This window comes from Podarcis erhardii (assembly GCF_964252035.2).
Source record: "Podarcis erhardii genome assembly, chromosome: 10".
Taxonomy (NCBI): domain Eukaryota; kingdom Metazoa; phylum Chordata; class Lepidosauria; order Squamata; family Lacertidae; genus Podarcis; species Podarcis erhardii.
In genome coordinates this window covers 2,674,042-2,687,523 of record NC_138500.1, presented here as the reverse complement: position 1 = coordinate 2,687,523, position 13,482 = coordinate 2,674,042, and the positions used below count along the sequence as shown (strand labels likewise).

At 51.9% G+C, this 13,482-nt stretch overlaps 1 protein-coding gene across 11 annotated transcripts in view; it reads left to right on the top strand.

The window, feature by feature from the left end:
• The window catches only part of SHANK3 (SH3 and multiple ankyrin repeat domains 3), a 487,858-nt gene that overhangs the window by 306,515 nt on the left and 167,861 nt on the right, over positions 1 to 13,482 (top strand). For all 11 annotated transcript variants that reach the window (XR_014160963.1, XM_081879612.1, XM_081879611.1 and 8 more), the window contains one exon: positions 12,162 to 12,367. Coding sequence is in view for 10 of the 11 variants with exons in the window: in XM_081879612.1 (XP_081735738.1) it covers positions 12,162 to 12,367 (206 nt within the window). In the remaining variant the exon portion in view is untranslated. The remainder of the gene's footprint in view (positions 1 to 12,161; positions 12,368 to 13,482) is intronic.

The following is a 13,482-nucleotide window of genomic DNA, read 5'->3' as shown; positions in this document are numbered from 1 at the left end:
TGTGAGTCCAAAATGACTCCCAGGCTGCACACCTGGTCCTTCAGGGGCACAGTTGCCCCATTCAGGACCAGGGAGTCCTGCATTCCCACCCACTCCCTGTCCCCCAAGAACAGTACTTTTTTCTTGTCCGAATATGGGTCAAGCAAAAGTGTGGGTGAGAGTCTCTGACCTGGAGGCAAGGCAGCACACTTTTGTGCTCAGTCTGGAGACAGGAACGTCTGTCCCTAAAGTCTGTCTGTCCCTATCTGAGCTTCTTCTTTTTTAAAAAATCTCTATGGCATGAGACCCTGTGTGGCTTTATCCTTTGCTGAATGGCCTTTAGGAAGATTCCCCTCAGCCTTCCTTCCTTGCTTACATCTCCTCCTAACCCCTTTAGATCTAGTGAGCAGTTGCTCTCTCTGTTCTCGCCAAATGTTACCAGGGAGACCTTGAGCTGAAGCCTCTTCCTTAACAACCCACGTTGCCTCCAGCCACCATCTCTGCCTTGGTCTCCAGCATCCTTGCAATGCTCCAGCAAACACCATCGCCTGCTCTCCCCTCGCAGGTGGGAGTGCTTCTCTTTCCCTTGTTGCGACGGCAACTCCCTTTCACCCCTGAAAAAAAAAATCCCCTATGTCTTCCCCTCCCTCTCCCCCAGATTTGAAGCTGGAGAAATTTCATGGGATCGTAGAATTGTGGAGTTGGAAGGCCTCCCTCAAGGGCCCATCTGGTCCAAGGCAGGAATCGCAGCTAAAGAATCATATCCACTTCTGGGCACCACAGTTCAAGAAGGACACTGACAAACTGGAACGTGTCCAGAGGAGGGCAACCAAAATGGTCAAAGGCCTGGAAACGATGCCTTATGAGGAACGGCTAAGGGAGCTGGGCATGTTTAGCCTGGAGAAGAGGAGGTTAAGGGGTGATATGATAGCCATCTTCAAATATATAAAAGGATGTCACATAGAGGAGGGAGAAAGGTTGTTTTCTGCTGCTCCAGAGAAGCGGACACGGAGCAATGGTTCCAAACTACAAGAAAGAAGATTCCACCTAAACATTAGGAAGAACTTCCTGACAGTAAGAGCTGTTCGACAGTGGAATTTGCTGCCAAGGAGTGTGGTGGAGTCTCCTTCTTTGGAGGTCTTTAAGCAGAGGCTTGACAACCATATGTCAGGAGTGCTCTGATGGTGTTTCCTGCTTGGCAGGGGGTTGGACTCGATGGCCCTTGTGGTCTCTTCCAACTCTATGATTCTATGATTCTATGATTCTATGATTCTATGATCTTCCCTAAACTCTGCTGCTCTCTAAAACCTTTTGCCTCAGAAGATTCAATGGTGGCTAGACAGACCTAAGAGTTATTTGGCCACTGAGACCAGCCTGTCTGGATGGGTTCCCCTCCCTCATCTCATTTTTCCTTTCTCCAGAGCTTCTCTCCTACGTCCCTTGTGCCATCAGCCGACACGCAAGGAAGCATCACATTCTTGCTAAGGATGGACTAGAACAGTCTTCTCCAGCCACAGGCAAACTCCACCCCTCCAGATGTTTGGGACTACAATTCCCATCATCCCTGACCACTGGTCCTGTTAGCTAGGGGTGATGGGAATTGTAGTCCCAAACATCGTTCTGCCCAGACACTGAGGTCCAGCGCCGAGGGCCTTCTGGCGATTCCCTCACTGCAAGAAGTCAAGTTACAGGGAACCAGGCAGAGGGTGTTCTCGGTAGTGGCGCCCACCCTGTGGAACACCCTCTCATCTGATGTCAAAGAGAACAACAACTACCAGACTTTTAGAAGACAACTGAAGACAGCCCTGTTTAGGGAAGCTTTTAATGTTTAACAGACTAGTGTATTTGAATACAGTGGCGTAGCGTGGGAGGTGCAGGGGGGGCCGGCCGCACCAGGTGCAACATCTGGGGGTTAGGGTTAGGGGGCGCAAATCCACGGGTTAGGGGGCGCAAATCCACGGGTTAGGGGGCGCAAATTACTTGCCTTGCCCCGGGTGCTGACAACCCATGCTACGCCACTGTTTGAATATTCTGTTGGAAGCCACCCAGGGTGGCTGGGGAAGCCCAGCCAGATGGGCAGGGTATAAATAATAAATTATCATCATCATCATCATCATCATCAATTGTCTATGCCTGGTCTTCCCCAACCTGGAGCCCTCCAGATGCTGCTAGACTTCTGCCCCAGCCAGCATGACCATTGATCAAGAGGATGTCAGCCATGGTCCACCAACATCTGGAGGTCACTGGGCTGGCAAAAGTTGGCACACGAACTCATTGTTACCTGATTTGGCGGTCACATGTGTGCAGCCTATAACACTCGGCTAAATTGTGTATTGACTCAACAGGCATCTAGTCTGCCACTGTGAGAATGGGATGCTGGACTGGATAGGCGCATGACCTGAAGGCTCAGGTCTTCTGATGAGGGCTCTTCCCCCCCCCCCCGAATTTCTTCTCTAGCTCTGAATATTAAACATTGAATGATGTGTTTCAGGGGGTTGGGCTAGATGACCCTCAGGGTACCTTCCAACTCTGCAATTCTATGATTCTATGTGCCTTCAGCCTTTGTGGGCCAGGTGCCCAAAGCCAGCTGCTTGGGAGGGGCCGACACTGAAGGTCTTGGTACTTGCGAAAGCAAACTCATGCCCATGAGATTATAACGTGCTGAACGCACCTGCAACAGAGCCCCATTTAACATTCTAAGCCAGAGAAAAGATTCTGGGATCTGCGGCTCTCTTTGGTCAATAGGCAGCACAGCTGAACATGACAAGCTGGGCAAATGAGCCAGCCAGATTCTGAGCTTCTGTGCCAAACCTTTTACTCTTGCTGATGAAAGGCCCATTGATTGCTCTGAAACTGAGTGAGTTTTTTAAATGGGTGTGGGGCTTACAAAACTATCCTGAGCTTGGGATGAACGGGGAAGTGGGAGGGCAGGATGTCTTGCGCATCGCACCATTTGCCCGTTGGTGCCCATCTGGCACCAAAGCAGACTCCAGAGTGGCGCCGAGCCCGAGTGTGGCACCATCATCATGGGTGTGCCAACACCGCAGGCCAGGAGAAGGCTTGGACATTGTGAAAAACTCACAAACACCAAGGTGAATCTGAGCAGGGCTGCGGAGGGTTTTCTCCCTGCTACTTCTAAGAAATATGGCACAGTTACTCAAACCACAGAGTTTTCCCACTGCTGCTCTCAACCTGAGCACGCCATACATCACTTAAACAGTTAACGTAAGTCTAAGAGCAATTTTTGCCAGTGCCTTATGAGTGACTAATCTGCATTTATTTATTTTTAAGCAAAGCAGATCTTCTCTGGCGGCTTCGTAGCAAAGCCAGAAGTGGCGATGCTCTAGGGAGGGCCTCAGGCTGACCCAGGGAGGCTGAAATTGAGGCCAGATGCAAAATCTGTGTCAGGCACCTACTCAGAGCTGCCTCCCTTCACAGCCAGCAGCCCCCAAATAATACCCTTTAGCCGTTCTGCCTCTAGACCCGCCTGCCTCTAGATTAACTCATTTCGCTTCAGGTATGCCCCACTAGGATCCAGAAAGTTTCTCTCGCGCTGCATGGGGCACCCTTGGGCAACCAGGTGCCCTACAGATGTTTCCCACCAGCTGTGCTTTCTTGGACTACAACTGCCAACAAACCTATCAGCTGCAAGAGCATGTGACTGTTTCGCATGTTTTCAAGTGTGCTCTAATTTGGGGGAGGAGATGCATCAAACCCTGAGCTTGTGAAATGGCTAGAGAGAGGCAGTGTGGTGTAGTGGTTAGAGTGTCGGACTAGCACCTGGCAGAGACTAGGGTTCAAATCCCCTCACCCAGCCATGAAGCTCACTGGGGTGACCTTAGGGAGCAGTTGTATTTATTTATTTATTTATTTATTCATTCATTCATTCATTCATTCATTCATTCATTCATTCATTCTCTGCCCATCTGGCTGGGTTCCAGCAGAATATTCCAGCAGAATATTAAAATACAATGATTCATTGGGTAGATATTCCTGTTCCTCCTTCTCAGTCTATGCATTTCTAAACATCTATTGCAAAATTTGGAGAAGTGTCAAACTAAAAGACAATTATGTTCTGATCCCTGTAGTAGCCGGGGATCTGCAAAAATTAGGCAATTAGCTTTAAAAGGGGGGTAACAATTGCTGGACACATTGTAGTCTGACCTCCCCACAAAGGTATCAGAATGAGTGATCAATAAATAGCCAATGCCATCTAACATCCCTGTCAGCAAATCAGGATGAATGCTCAATAAGCATCTCCCTAACCCTAACTCTCAATAAGCATCTCCAGGCCCTGGATAATGGGGCCCTTTCTGTCGGTTTGCAAGCCCCCTCCGCAGAGGCTGGCCCCTCTCACTGTCCTCGGAGCTTGCATACCAGTAACCTCCTCTGGCTGATATCCAGACAGACCAGGGAGATTTTGAGAGGCGACATTTTCCCAAGTGTGGGTAAAATGCACAACCCCTCCCTCCTGCTTCTTCCCTAGCAGGGAAAAGGAGACAGACAGAAACGTCTATTTTACATCCTTTTATTTCTGTCTACAGCACTAGAGAAAAACACATCCTTTCAGTTCAGTTCTTCTAGCAAGTCTGACAAACTTCCTGAGCATGCGCAAACGGAAGGTTTCAAATTACACTCTTCACAGAGACTCTTCCAGCCTGTGAACGTCCGGGGAAATTCCTTCCCACAGATAGCCGCATCATGTGATGTCAACAATCTGGCTGTTTGCAGCTGCAATGTTTCCATATACTGACACTTTCTATGTCCAGCTGTCCTTTGCCAACAACAAATGGTCACTGTTTTGTGTGTTGAATATATGCTATATGGTCATTGATGGACCTAATAGACATCTCAAGCCATTTGCACATGTCTCCATGCAACCAGTCCATGCAGAATGCAGGCACCCTATATATAGAAAGGAGCAAACCAGGGATATTTTAGTGAGCAGGCTAGCAGGCGAGGCCCATGACTTACATCATAGGAGCCCACACAACACACAAACACCGTTGCTGTAGGTACGTTTTATTTTATTTGTTTTTCATCTTATATTTTGGAAGTATACATACAGGTATTTTTTCCTTTAATTTTTTTTTGGGGGGGGGCCCAAGAGAGTGGGGTCCTAAGCTATAGCTTGTTTAGCTTATACGTAAATCAAGCACTGCCATAAGTTGTGACGTTCTTGTTTTGTTTTTAAATGAATAAGGTTGCCAACTGCATTAGCTGCCCATCTACTACTGAGCCAGGTTCAACAACAACAGTTCAGGATCCAATTAATGGATCACCTGAGCCCTTATATCCCAGCTTGATCACTGAGCTCACCTGCAGGAGTGTTGTTGGTGAGGCTTGTTTGACAACAACAACAAGAGACCAAGTCTTTAGTACCATCAGCCTAGTCCTGTGGAACTCTCTGCCAATAGAGAATTAGCAGACTCCTTCTGCACCAGCCTTTAAGTGCCTGCTGGAAACTTTTCTATTCTGTCAAGCTTATGCAGGCAGCAGTGGTGTAATGGATGGAGTATCAGGCTATCATCTGGAGGACCAGGGTTCGAATCCTCACTCTGCCATGAAGCTCACTGGTGGTGGCCTTGGGTGCCAGTCGGTGCCTCCCAGCCTAACCTACCTCCCAGGATTGTTGCGCAGATTAAATGGAGGAGTGGGTAGAACCACGAAACCACCTCGAGCTCCTTCAAGGAAAAGGTGGGGTGCAAATGCAGCCAATAAAAATCAGTAATAGTGAGCTTGAAGAAATGGAGGCAGTGAGAGATTTTACTTTCTTGGGCTCCATGATCACTGCAGATGGTGACAGCAGCCACAAAATTAAAAGACGCCTGCTTCTTGGGAGAAAAGCAATGACAAACCTAGACAGCACCTTAAAAAGCAGAGACATCACCTTGCCAACAAAGGTCCCTATAGTTGAAGCTCTGGTTTTCCCAGTAGTGATGTATTGAAGTGAGAGCTAGACCATAAAGAAGGCTGATCACCGAAGAATTGATGCTTTTGAATTCTGGTGCTGGAGGAGACTCTTGGGAGTCCCATGGACTGCAAGAAGATCAAACGTATCCATTCTGAAGGAAATCAGCCCTGAGTGCTCACTGGAAGGACGGATCCTGAAGCTGAGACTCCAAGACTTTGGCCACCTCATGAGAAGAGAAGACTCCCTGGAAAAGACCCTGATGTTGGGAAAGATGGAGGGCACAAGGAGAAGAGGATGACGGAGGACAAGATGGATAGACAGTGTTCTCGAAGAGACCAGCATGAGTTTGACCAAACTGCGGGAGGCAGTGGAAGACAGGAGTGCCTGGCGTGCTCTGGTCCAGGGGGTCACGAAGAGGCAGACACCACTAAACAACAACAACAACAACAACAACAACAACAACAATAGTGGCCTTGGCCTTGGCCTTGAAGATACAACAAACCCAGAAGTTAAGAGAACAACTACAAGTTACAGAATCACATTTAATGGGAATGAATAAAATGTATAAGGAATGCCTAGGGATGGTCCACAAACTAACAATGAAAAGTGAAGAAATTCAGTGAAGCAGCATGCCCATATAATATGTTATACGAAGAAGAATATTGAAAACCCAAATGCATTTTAACTCATGTAAGTCTTCATCAGCGGCCAAAAATGCGTCAATAATACCACCATCTCCATCAAACTGCTTAGAAGTCGATACACACAGGAATACAAATGAAATCCATATCGTTTCGGCTTTTGCAGGGCCTGAAGAATGGAATTAAAATTTATGTTTATACTTGGAACACCCAAAACGACGGCCCTCGGATAAAAGCAATGCAATGTACAACCCAGTCAATGTCATAGGAGAATCTGATTGCAAGTTATCACTGGGAAAGGGCCACTCGGCCACAGCTGGCGGCGAAGACCTTAACAATAATGAAAACCAGGGAGCTGCAACTCCCCCCCTCCCACACAGAGTGGTACCTCTGGATATGAATGGGATCCATTCCGGAACCCCATTCGCATCCAGAAGCAAATGTAACTAGCGACGGTACGGCATGTCTGCGCACGCGCACATCACTTTTCGCCGCTTCTGTGCATGCGCGTGACGTCATTTTGAGCATCTGTGCATGCGCGAGCGACGGAACCTGGAAGTAACTCGCTCTGTTACTTCCGGGTTGCCGCGGAGCGCAACTCAAACACACTCAACATGAAGCATATTCAACCTGAGGTATGACTGTATTGAAACAAAGAGAGAGGATAAGGTCTTTGGTCTCATTTCCCAAGCACCCCCCGCCCCCCCCCCCTGCAACCTGGGGTTATTGAAGAAACCTGCTCTCAAGTAAACCTTACCAATGCCACTCATTTCAAAACCTGCCACCCAAAATGCAAACGTGGAGCTAGAATGACTTCGCAAAATCTGCTTGCTCGAGATTCATGGAAGGGGTTGTCTGGCTTCCGGAGCACCAAGCTGGGGGGGCCACCACCTTCCTTCTCCCCTCTTCAGCCTGCCATCTTCTTCCTCGTTCTCCTGCAGCTGGGGGGGCAGGGGGGAGAGAGACTCCATTAGCATTCAGATGCTGTTCTGGCTGCCCTTCTTGTATTTTTGCTGCTGCTTCTCCTCACCTACCATGACTAAGCAGAGAAGGGCTAGAAGCTGGAGGAGGAGGAATGGCAAGCTTTGGGGGCTTGCTGGCAGAGGGACACCCCCCCCCAAAAAAAAATAATTCCTCAGTTTTGAAGTGAGAGGCAGTAGTGTGGACTCAGCCTTGCTTGGAAATTCCACCTCTTAGCCACTCTCCATCCTCCGCTCAGATACGTAGGGGCTAAACTCTGGACATCCTCAGAGACGGTCATTTATATATCTACTAGGGGGTGCGAGTGGCGCTTTGGTCTAAACTACTGAGCCTCTTGGGCTTGCCAATCTGAAGGTCGGCAGTTCGAATCCCCACGACGGGGTGAGCTCCCGTTGCTCGGTCCCTGCTCCTGCCAACCTAGCAGTTCGAAAGCATGCCAGTGCAAGTAGATAAATAGGTACCGCTGTGGCAGGAAGGTAAACTGTGTTTCTATGCGTTCTGGTTTCCATCATGCTGTCCCATTGCTGGCCACATGACCCAGTAAGCTGTCTGTGGACAAACACCGGCTCTCTCGGTGTGAAAGGGAGATGAGTGCCGCAACTCCATAGTTGCATTGACTGGACTTTACCTTTTTTTAATATCACTGCATGGCATGACAGTGGAACAAACTTCCTTGAAAAGTGGTGGACTCTTCTTCAGTAGCCTTTTTTACCTCCCCCACTCCTCCCCCACCCTTTGAAGATGGGGACAACTGTTGCCCACCTCCGGTCTTCAGGGACCTCACCTGTTCTCCAATAATTCTCAAAGATTATAGACAGAGGCTCTGAGATTACACCCACAAGCTCCTTTGGTACCCTTGGGTGCAGTTTATCAGGCCCTGCCTGGAGATTTGAATTCATTTAAAGTAGCTAGGTGCTCCCTAGCTAGGTGCTCCTAAAGCTACGGTTTTCCCAGTAGTGATGTATGGAAGTGAGAGCTGGACCATCAAGAAGGCTGATCACTGAAGAATGGATGCTTTTGAATTCTGGTGCTGGAGGAGACTCTTGAGAGTCCATGGACTGCAAGAAGATCAAACCTCTCCATTCTGAAGGAAATCAGCCCTGAGTGCTCACTGGAAGGACAGATCGTGAAGCTGAGGCTCCAATACTTTGGCCACCTCGTGAGAAGAGAAGACTCCCTGGAAAAGACCCTGGTGTTGGGAAAGATGGAGGTCACAAGGAGAAGGGGACGACAGAGGACGAGATGGTTGGACAGTGTTCTCGAAGCTACCAGCATGAGTTTGACCAAACTGCGGGAGGCAGTGGAAGACAGGAGTGCCTGGCGTGTTCTGGTCCATGGGGTCACGAAGAGTCGGACACGACTAAATGACTAAGCAACAAGGTGCTCCCTTACCACATTTCCCCCCCTATCTTGGGCTGCAGCTCCCTCCTTACACCACTTGTTCGGTTATCACCAGGTTGGGCATCACTTTCCTTTTGGGTGACGACAAGAGGCAAAGTTGTCACCCAGTAACATTTTCCAGTCTTCTCCATGCAGAGGACCTACTAGCACTTGCTTTTATTATTATTTCTAGCCTCTCTTGCAAGGGCTTGCCAAGGGCTGTAAAAAGAGAAGGTGCATTGCAGGAATGTGTCCTCCTCTGGGCATTTCAGGGGGGCGACAGTGGTTGATTTCAACCAAACAGAGATTTGTGGGCCTTAGGTTTTCATGGAAAACCCTCCCTCATTTCCCGGGAGGCTCCCTTTGCCTAGCTTTGTGTCAAACAGTCAATATTTCTGAAACCCTGGAGAGCTGCTACTGCCAGCCAGTGCAGACTGTATGGAGCTAGGTGGAGCAGTGGTCTGACTCAGTAGGAGGAAGCTCCCTCTGTTGTAAATTACTGGAGAGGAGAGGACACACTTGTGGGTGCTTGCTCTTCCATCATTGTGTTGCCGCTTGTTTGGTTCCATCTCTGAAGCTGGGAGCCCATCAAGGGTCAAGATGGGCACTAGGAAGGGAGGCCAGGAGGTAGCACTTGGGCAGAGCCATAGCCTCTTATCATAGCTGCATCTTATTTATCCAATTTTTTGTTTACCATATATCCTGTTTTAATCATAAAATTCTTACATTACAAGTGTTATATCAGACCTATTAACGTTTTTAAACGTTAAACAGTGCTTTCTAAGGTAATCTATAAACTTGTCCCATTCTTTGTTAAATTTCTTGTCTTCTTGGTTTCTGATTCTCCCAATTTAGCCAATTCAGCATAGTCCCTCATCTTGAGTATCCTTTCTTCTCTGGTTTGAACTTTGTCTTCCTTCCATCTCTGGGGGAAAGCATCCTCGCAGCTGTCGTCACACACATAAAAAGTCTTTTCTGCTCCCTTGGTATTTCTTTGATTCATTATATATCATTTCCTAGAATGCTTTTGTTGTTTTGCACATCCACCACGTGGTGGAAAGTGCCTTCTTTCTCTTTACATTTCCAACATATATTGGTAGCGATTCTATACATTTTTGCTAACCTAGTAGGAGTTAGATACCAACTGCACATTGTTTTCATATATGGTAGTTCTCTTTCAATGTACAGCATGCTATTATTACATCCAAGAAACTCTTTTACTCCTCATTTAATCCCCACAACGACCCCACGAGGAAGGCTCAGCTGAGAGGCAGTGACTGGCCTATGGTCCCCCCAGGGAGCTTTGTGGCCAAGTGGGGATTCGAACCCTGGTCTCCTGGGTCCTGTTCCAACACAATAACCACTACACGACGCTGCGTCTAATTGTCCTCTTAGTCTAAATCCTTTTTCTTGGGCACAGAGGGCAGGAAGCGAGAAGGAACTAGGCAGGAAAGGGCTTGGGTGGGGGGCAGCTGAGGAGGCAGGAAAGGGAGATGTGTTGGGGGGGGGGTTGGAGTCTGTGAGCACCTGACAACCTGGGAGGCTCATTCTCTGGCTTGGAGGAGCTTCCTTTCAGCCCAAATACTGTGTTGCTGTAGCTGAGCATCCTTTCCTGATTTATGATGTTAGCTGCCCTGAGCCTGGCTCCAACCGGGGAGGGTGGGGTACAAATAAAAATGTATTTTTATTATTTTTATTAAACGCACTCTGCACATGCTCTGCCTTTACTGTCACTTCACCATTTTCTGTGTCCTGAGGCAGCTCTGAGGAGGCCTCGGGTCATGGCAGGGAATGATAAAATTATCAGGAATAACTGGGGGGGGGGGTGCGTGGAGGAGAGAACCAAGGAGGGAGCTTCTATAGGGCGGAATCCGCCTCCCCGCCCCCTAGCCGCGGCTTCTGTCTTGCGGAGATGGGCGCTCATCCGCCTCCAGCACCAGCAGGAATCCAACAGGTGCTAGCTCCCGTTGCCAGGAGAGAAAGCTCCACCTGTTGAAAGCCTGCCTGCTGCGTTCCTTTTAAAGACGACAGCCTTTCCCTCCTTTCCCCGCTAAAAACCCTTGCAGCCCTGGTCGTGCCGGGAAGGGGAGGGGGCGGCTTCGAGGTGGAGAAGGAGGGTCTTCGGTGGGCAAAGCAGGCCGGCTGCGTTCAGCCGCGGACACTCGAGAGCAGCTCCAGAGAGGCTGGGAAGGGCGAGCCAGGCAGGCAAGGAAGGGAGCAGGAGTGCCAGCTTGGGCCCGTCACCGTGGGTACCCAGGGCCGTGGGTGCCACGCAGCGTGCATGGCCCTGGCTCCGAAATTTGTGGGTGCCCGGCCGCTCCATGGGGAATTTTGTGGGCTTTGGCACCCATGGAAGGGAGGGTCTGCACGATGCCAACGCGTCTCCCGGGGTTGCCAGCTTCGTTCAGCCGGGCGGCGAAGTCCTGGCTGCCCATAAAACCACGGAGGGAGGGGACATGTGTGTGTGTTCAAAGCCCCATTGCCTTGGGAGCGCGGGCAGAAGGCAGCGCCAACGCTGGCGCATCCCTGCCTTGCCGGGGGTTGGACTAGATGACCCGGCGGGGTCCGTCGCCACGCTACGCTCCTCCGATTCCCGTCGGCAGGCAGGGAGGGGTCCGGCCCGGGTGGGTCCCCGCCTCCAGCCGGAGGAAGAGGAGGAGCCGCTTGGCGGCGGCGGCGGCGGCGGCGGCACCTGCAGCATCCCGGCATCAGCAGCATCAGCACCACCAGGCTCCGCCAGAGCCGGGCGGGGTTTCTCGGTGGCCGAGCCGCCCCGTCGTCGCCATGTGGCGGCGGGAGGCGCAGCGGCGGGCGCGGCGCGGAGGCGCAGCGGAGGCGGCGGGCGGCGGGCGCCGTCGGCGGGCGAGCTGAGCCGGCCGGCGCGAAGCAGGGGCCGGCGCGGGGCGCGGGGCCGGCCGAGCCATGGCGCTGCCCTGGGCGGAGGCGGCGGAGCGCGGAGGCGGACGCAGCGCCCGGCCGCAGCCTCGCTGGCCCGCCGGCGCCCCGGGCGGACGACGAGCGGCGGGCCCCGTCTCGTGGCGGCGGCCCCGGCGGAGGCTGGTGGCGCCGCTGCCCGGGATGCGCTGAGCCCCGACCAGCCCCCTCCCCTCGCTCGCCGAGCCCTCCCTCTGCGCTCCTCCTGCCTTCTTCCCGGGCGGGCCCCGATCCAAGGAGGGCTCCCTCGGGGCGGCCATGGCGCTCCCGCAGCAGCAGCAGACGCCGCCACCGCCGGGCAACACCACCGTAACGTATATTTTCGTTTACAGCCCCAGCGGGAGCGGCAGCGGGCCGGGGGGCGCGCCGGGGGCCGGTCCGGGCGTGGAGCCCACCCCGCACGCCGCGCCGGCCCCGCTGCGAGGGCCCAAGAGGAAGCTGTACAGCGCCGTGCCCGGCCGCAAGTTCATCGCCGTCAAGAGCTACACGCCGCAGGGCGAGGGCGAGATCCAGCTCAACCGAGGAGAAGCCGTCAAGGGTGAGTGCCAGAGCGGGGTGGGGGGTTGGGGGCACGTGGGAGGGAGAGGGGGCAGTTGGACACACCTCCTTCATGGCGGGGGGGGGCGACGGAGGGAGGAGGAGGAGCTGGGAAGATGCGCGGCCCACCCACTCATCTGGTACCCAATTTGCTGGAGCATCCTTAGATTGACTTGGCACTGGCAGATAACTTTTGGTAAAGTGGGGTGGGGTGGGTATGGCAAGCCTAGGCTGGGCAGCGTCAGCCAGAGGAGATGTTACCCAGAATGTGCTTTGGGAAGTAGAGGCAATGGGTTCAAGGGAGTGGGCAGGGGATTCTTCTGGGTGGGGGGAAGGGTTCGGTCTGGGTGATTGGGGAGCATTTGCGTTTAGCGTGGACTCTGGGTCAGAGGGTCTTCCTGGACCCAACAGCAGCCAGGCAGATGTCTCTGAAAGATGGGTAGGTGGTGGCACCCCAAGTCCTTTCTCCCCCCCCCCCCCCGGAATATACTGTGGGTCTGAAATCTGGGAATTTCCCACCTGCCAGGTTGTAGAGGTGGTTATTGTGGGCCATGTTGGCCTTCCTGTGAGATGGCAAAAGAGGTCTTGTTTTCCTTCTGGGTGAAGGATGGTCAGATCTTGCAATTGAGATTTGCTTGGTGCTTGACTTTCTCCCTGCGGGATGGGGAGGGATGGGGAGGGGGGGGGGAGAGAGAGAGATTTATTGCAAATAGGAGAATTACCCTTACGTCTGCGTACTCATTAAAAATGTGCCGCTGTGAATCGCTGGCAAATGGATTGTGTCTCTGGCCGGATTGATGAAGCACCAGGGTTCATTTTAGGACACGGGTGACCCGACTGCACCTGCCAGCGATTTCTGTTGTCGCTTTTAGCAGATATGGAGCAGCACTCCTTCCATTTGTTGGTGCAAGTAACCGGGGGTCTGAGCACAACTTCTGTGCTTGTGCAACGCAACAGATGGGTGAAGGGCTGGCAACTCGTCTGGGCTTATCCAGCAGGCGGGTGTCAGCAGAACTGTCGCATGTGGGTTTCGTGTGAGATGCCTGGTTCACCTCCCCCAGTCCCTGGGGAAGTGTCCTTGCGAGGGTCTCAGTTGCAGCTCACTGTTCTGTTGCG